Genomic DNA, 7,125 nt, shown 5'->3' with positions numbered 1-7,125 from the left:
AGTTTTCTCCCTATCAGGCTCATGGATAGGTATCTGCCAGAAAGCCTTAGACAGGTCAATGCTGGACAAAAATCTCGCGTTTTTTAAATTGTCTAAGATCTCTGTGACGTAGGGTAAACCGTAGGCATCCTTTTTTGTGACTGCATTTAATTTTCGGCTATCGAGACAAAAACGCGGTTTGCCATCCTTCTTACGAACGACTAAAACAGGAGAAGACCAAGGGCTTTCACACGGGGAAATAACTCCTAAAGACAACATTTCGTCAACCTGTTCGCCAATAATCCGTTTCTTTTCGGGCGACAATCGGTAATACCTTTGCTTAATAGGTTCTGCTGCACCTGTGTCTATTCGATGGGTTATTAAGGATGTTCTACCCAGGCCCTTTTTTCAAATGAAATGTCATTAAAACGCGCAATTAATTCGTCAGCTACTACTTTTTGTGAGGGTTCAAGGTGCTTGTATGAATGCAAGTGTATATCAGGAGTAATAGATGCTATTTGCGTAGATTTATGTTCAAGAGGAGAGAGGTAATCAATGTTGTCTAGCCATTTAGGTAAAATATTGAATATCTTCCAGAAGTCAACGCCGAGGATAAGGGAATTTTCTAAGTTGGAAATAACATACACTTTTAACACATGAGTAGTATTTTTGAAAGTAACAGGTAACGCTAAGTAACCCAGACAGTGTAACTTGTTGCGTCCAGCTCCGGTAATATTTGAATTATCATTATCGGTTAACTGTAAGTCTGGATTAATTTTAGAGAGATACGAATAGGTGTCATCGCTAATAATAGTTAAGGCGGACCCGGAGTCTAAGAGGCCGTACATTTGAACCTTGGAACCGATATTTACTTTAATGAATGGTCGAGGATCGTTTGTGGGTTTTGAATTGAAAATTGTTGCAACCTTATATGTATTGAAGAAATTACGAATGGTCACGAGCCAATTTTCCCAGTCTAAATTCTCGTGTCGCGGTGTGCAACAATTTTCATCATTTAGTTTTTTGGAACCGTTTCGGTAGGCGGTTCGATGGCACAAGTTTCCTTTTTCTTTGAGGGGTGACACTGTGGACAATCAGGAAAACGGAAACCTTGAAGGCCACACTTAAAACAAAGAATGGTACGCTCTGCTGTACATTCTCTCATTGAATGAGAATTGACACGGCAACGGTAGCAATATTTGTTTTCCGCAATAGCTGAGACATTCTGAAATTTACTAAAGCTAGGCTTAGAAAAAGTTTGCGAATAGTTCGGAGTGGCCTGGTAGTTGGCGGAACCGGCCTTTGAGCTACTCTTTATAGCGTCCTTTCTAGGCTGGTAGCAGTACTCGGGTGCTAAGGTAGACGAAGAGACCGCAGGTGGTTCCTTAAAATTATCAGATCGAGCCTTTATTTGTTCGTAGTTCCTACAGAGCGTGCGTAATTCAGTGAGTGAGTTCAAGTTGGGACAAGTAGCAAGTACGCTCGAATAACAAGGACGTATATTGTGCAAAATGATCTCAAGACGTTCTCTCTCACTTGGCATTGCGTCCAGCCTACTAAACATGCCATGCATGATCGCTAGGTAGACAGTGATTGACTCAGAGGGGCCCTGACTACGGTTACTAATTTCCCTGCGCATGAGATAATCAAAATTGGCAACGTCAAAATCGCTCTTTAGCATGTTCAGCAAGTCCTCCCATGAATGAACAGTTTCCTTAACACTGCGGAACCAGTGTAAGGCATCCCCTGTAAATATTTCCGTAGCCAATGAGAGCATCTTCTTGTCAGTGACATCTTTAGCAAGACGGAACTCTTTAGCGCGTGCAATAAAAGCCCGAACGCAAGATTTACCGTCATATTTAAGTTTTGATATATCGGAGCTTAGACCACGGTCACAAGTAACCTTGATATTGTAATTATTTGCACCCTCTGGATTTGAGATATCAGCGTTCGTATTAAGTTCGCTGGAGTCGTCGGTGAAGTTGTCCTGGGAGGTAAGGTTAGAGGTTGCTAATGCTTTATTGCGTTTGGGGGCAGCAGTCGGTTGAGCGTCACCCTGAGGCAGGGACGCTAAGATTTCCTGGAAGGACGACCATTGATCGTTGTAAAACTGTTTGGTTTCATTTAGCAAAGCCGATTTTTCGGGTGAGGCGTCAGGTGAACAAATTCTGTTAAGCCTGTGGTGTATATGGTTAAGGAATGTTTGAGTGCGTTCGAGTAAACTCCTTTGTTGTGGGTCTTGCTTAAGGCAAGCTACATTAATTGCTGCTTTAGCTAGAGTGTGTTTCACACCGGCGATGTCGTCATCAAAATCATAGCAAGAATCGAGTACTTCTTCAGATGGAAATCTAATAGCAAGCTTAGATATTTGTTGCCTTAACTCCTCTACTCTTTCTTTAGGTTCCTCAGCGCGAATTTTTACTTCATAAATCAATTCTGTCTTAGTCAACTGTAAGTACTTGATCGGGTGAGACATTTTGAGTTCTAAAAGCTGTATATTTTTATAATAAATTCTAGATAAGTGTTGCAAGAATCAATCTAGTTTTTTTTTTACTTTGAGGAAAGATTACTATAAGTAACGGACTATTAACAACAACGCCTAACTACGCTTAACTAAAGTGAACCTAATTTAACTACTTAACTTCTAATCTGCGACATGCACACACCGACACCAATAATGCTGATAGAAAAGGAAACTTACCAGCCCTCCAGTAGACCCAAAATCTAAAACAAACAGTTGGGCGCCAACTGTCACCTACGTTTATTTTACCTAATAGGAAAATACTATAGGGACATAATAAGCAAGAAATACAAAGTTAAAAAACAATTTATTTATCTATTAAAACGTACAAGGTATATCTACTATGTGTCTAGGTTTCCGATTTATATTTAAAGTCTAGCCTTTAAGTCTAAAATACTAAGATGTAGGATATTAATAGTTTTAAGTAGTTAAGTTTTAAGTAATATTAAATTTATTCTTAATTAATCCAACAAAGCCTAACTCAAGATAGTGGGTTCTGAGCCTAGATTCTGGGTCTGACTACCGGAGAACTGGTCGGTGTCCTTGTATAATACCACACGTCCCTCGGCTGTGCGTAGCGTGGTTGAGTTTGACTGGCGTCCAGAAGCGAAGGAAGTCGAGGGCAAGGTCATCCACTGTCAAGGTCATCCAAGGTCAAGGTCGAGGTCGTCCTAGGCCGACGCGGTGGTAGCTGTCGATGGTAGCCTTGCCATCGAGGTGGTCACATAGGCCTTCCAAAGCCCAAGGTCAAGACGGCCACGTGCCGACCCCGTAGGGAGTTCCTGGAACGCGTCCAATAGCATAGGTTAGGCGTGTGTTTAAAAATCCGGCCGGGACTGCTAACCATCACACGCTATTGCACCAGCAGGGGTGGGTATTATTTACAACGTAGCAATCATTTAGTGTGATGGGCAGTCCAGGTACATGGAAAGCGAGGCGGTGAAACGAGAATCAGATTCAAGTAATTATGCCATAGTAACATGTCGAAACGAATTCTATTAGTATTAACATTAAAAAAATAATAATTAAAAAAAACAATTGTGCAAGCAAATCCGCAGATAACGCTAGTGTTCTGTGATAGCAAAATCAGATTCTCGTAACATTACAAGAAGAAGGCAGCGTGATAAAAATAAAAAAAGAATAGCATAAAGAAGAAACCTCTCCTTATAAATAACACCTGAATATGTAGCAAATTAAGCGAATAACATTTATAGTTTATTTTTCATAAGGAGCGCTGTAGCATATTTTAGGTATTATTTATAAGCAAAGGAAAACAGAATGTTAACAGATAAAATCATATCGTGAAAGTAAAGCGGAAGAGAAAGAAATAGAAATGTATGATAAGTAGTAGAAGCATAAGCCCATTACTATGTAAGTATGCAATTACAGACTAGACTAATGAAAATAGGATTATTTCTACAATACTAATAATTCACATTAATTAAATGATTCCCACTATAAAACAATAAGAAATTTTAATGAAATGATCAAAATGTATGGATGGGCTTGCAAAATTAACACGTGTTCAATGTGAACAAAGAAAGTACAAGGTGCAGATAACGGTATTTCTGAGTTGCTATGTTCTATGATCTGGTTAATGCAGTAATTAACAAAACGTAAGCAGGATAAAATGATTAATGCAACACTTACCCAGTATGGGATTCACAGAATTTATCAAATACTTAATTTTAATTAAAATATGGATTACGTCCACACAGTAGCGATCGCTCCGCGGACAAGGTCTTACGCTCGGGCGCACAGCTGGTGCGCGGTAAGACTGGGAGCGGAATGTCGGCGGGCCGCAGCGGCCGCGAGAGCGGGTGCCGCGCGGTGCGCGGCGGAAGGGCGAGGTGGCCAGTGGCCCGACCGGTCCGCCGTACGTATATATAAAATACCTAGCACAGCGTAGGAAATCTGTCTGTGCGTTGAATTATTTTAGTACCTATAATATTAATGAGTAGATATAGTACGAAGATAAGTTTGAAACTGTATACATAATTAAGTGAGCGTAAGTAGGTATATAAAAAAAAATATAATCCAAGGCAACAAATAACTTATTGAGCATGCGTTACTAAATATTCACGTTATACGTGACACCATGCACGCGGTCCAACGCCGGGCCAGGGCTGCGTCACTACTATTCTGCTGAGTTTTACGTGGTAACTCATTAGTATTAGTTAAATAAAGCGAAAGTATTTGTAGTTTTGCTGGCAAGTGAAGGATCTGTTTGTGTGGGGATGCAGAGAAAGAGTGTTGTTGTTACGGTGTGCCATTTTCTCTGTCCTCCGTAGCCGAGTTATGGCTATGCAATAGGTATGTTGTCAGTGCTTAAAGCACAGAACAAAAGTACAAGTGTCTAAAAGCGAATGCCGTTAAATAAAGTTACCTACACGTTTCATGCTAAAATATCAAGAGCCAACAACATGACCTAAATAAAATAATTATGGTTCGTTTGTGTGGTCACTAAAATGTAAGAAATAAAATAAATAATTAAAAAACACGACTGCGGTTTTAAAGCGAACTGAAAAGGTGAAAATAATCTTTAAATATGCTGGTCAGTAAACTTGAAAAATATAAAAAAGAATAATGAGTGTTTAGTCAGGTTCATAAATAGCTAAAGCAAAAGTTAATGGTCATGGAGGATATCGTGACCGTACCTGGATATTTTATTTCAATTGCAGTCGGGGGACCTTCTTGTCAGGTTTTTGTCCATTGTCCCTCGACTGCAATGGAAATAAAATATCCAGGTACGGTCACGATATTCTCCATGAGCATTAACTTTTGCTTTAGCTATTTATGAACCTGACTAAACACTCAGTATTCTAATTTATATTAATCAAGTTGACTGACCAGCATATCTAAAGATTATTTTCACTTTTTCAGTTCGCTTTAAAACCGCAGTCGTGTTTTTTAATTTTTTAATTATTTATTTTTTCAATTCCACACTCGGCGTTTAAATACAACTTTGCCCCCTTGTATAACAAATAACTATAATTAATCGCGTTCGACCTGTGTGTGACTTTATAGTACATTATTTTACCAACATAGTAATTAAGATTCCAAAAGGGGTCCTTCGTGCTATTTATTATTATTTTACGAATCGTCACAGAAAACAAAGTTCACTTCTTTACGCCGAGAAAACTAACTGACAGCCCGCGCTCGCGCCGCCGGGGTTGCCAACATACAAAAAATATACCAATCTTTGGGTAAAATTATGAGATATTTAACATTGTCTTAAAAATATTATATAAATAATTTGTGAAGTTATGAGATTCTTAACAGTCGACCATCCTGACCCAGTGCCTGTCCCAGGCACAACACATGGATAAAAGGAATCAAACAAGCTTTAACAATTATTTTTAAAATTAACTTAAATTAACTTGTACGTTGTAATCTACCCGAAAACTTGGGATGAACGTACCCTTGAACAAAACTAATATAAAAAAAACTATCAACTAGTTTTCAGTCACTCGAACCCAGCTGGATTAAAGTGTTCTACAATCGGTCTAGTATCAGCTATTCACAAATCAAGCCATTATGTCAGGTTAGTAATTCAATCAGGATAAGATAGTAGGTAGCGACGAACCACTACATAAATGACTCAATACAGTGAATAGAAAGAGAAAAAATATTTATATATATGTATATATCTGTACATCCAGTGCAACTCAACTGTAAGTACCTCTGGCCCTCTCGGCCATCCTGCTTTGTTAGAATGTCCTCATTCGTTGGACATTTTGTAGCCTATAGCGTATTATACCTGCGCGATAGCAGTATAACGACCTTCTTTTGCTGAGCTGCACTGAATCCACATTTTACAAACTTATTTGGGACATATTAGGTAAATTTATTCTAAAACGAGAAAGAGCACTCAGTATTCCATCTAATTTAGCAGATAATTAATACACGACTATTTCCCGTTTTCTCTCTTGCTAAATAGAGTTGGAACGCTGGAACTACATTTAAAAACATACATTGAAACAATGGAACAACATTAAATTGAATATGAAATTATTCTGACGATACACAAATAAAAGAAAAACACAAGATGGAATTTCTTGCTAAATGAATCTCATAGTTTCTTACGCCCGTTATGGTAACAGCTAAATTATTTTGAATTTCTTATAGTCTACATCTTGTTTTACAAACACAGATATTTATATTGCATATATAACATCAGATTTACATATCCCAATCTTAAAGTAGGTTATTGCATAATATTAAATTAATCACTCATTGGAATTCCTCATTGTGCATATAATATAAACCTATAACTTTAAAATAGATTCCAGTCGCAACTGTTCATTCCCAGACGTTACATTCCTATATAATTTTGTGCCAAAAACAATATCTCTCCTATAATTATTACTAAAACTAAATAGACTCAATTTACAAAGAACACACAACAACATATATAATAATCATAATAAACAAACGAGTTGTATTGCACGGACCGTTACTTTGACAGCTAAAATAAGTTTTATAACTCAAATAAGTTGTAATAAATTTAGAAACCGTGCATTTAAATCTATCACATACTTATTTAATTATGTGATCTTATTTTTGTTTCATTATAGCTTATTTAATATAATTTCTAATTAATCTTGCGCTTTGCAGTTAAAGAT

The 7,125-nt window shown here is 37.7% G+C and overlaps 1 protein-coding gene across 1 annotated transcript; it reads right to left on the bottom strand.

Moving 5' to 3' along the window:
- Positions 1-389: 389 nt before the first annotated feature.
- On the bottom strand, positions 390-4,315 carry LOC125235314. Its single transcript, XM_048141845.1, has 2 exons — positions 4,151-4,315; positions 390-3,282 (listed from the first exon to the last, which is right to left on the bottom strand). The coding sequence occupies exon 2, from the start codon at positions 2,453-2,455 to the stop codon at positions 995-997; it is 1,461 nt and encodes a 486-aa protein (XP_047997802.1). The 5' UTR covers positions 2,456-3,282; positions 4,151-4,315; the 3' UTR covers positions 390-994.
- Positions 4,316-7,125: the final 2,810 nt, after the last annotated feature.

Source organism: Leguminivora glycinivorella, chromosome 17 (assembly GCF_023078275.1).
Source record: "Leguminivora glycinivorella isolate SPB_JAAS2020 chromosome 17, LegGlyc_1.1, whole genome shotgun sequence".
Taxonomy (NCBI): Eukaryota; Metazoa; Arthropoda; class Insecta; order Lepidoptera; family Tortricidae; genus Leguminivora; species Leguminivora glycinivorella.
Note: the sequence above shows the minus strand (reverse complement) of the source record. Positions and strands in the feature narration are given on the sequence as shown.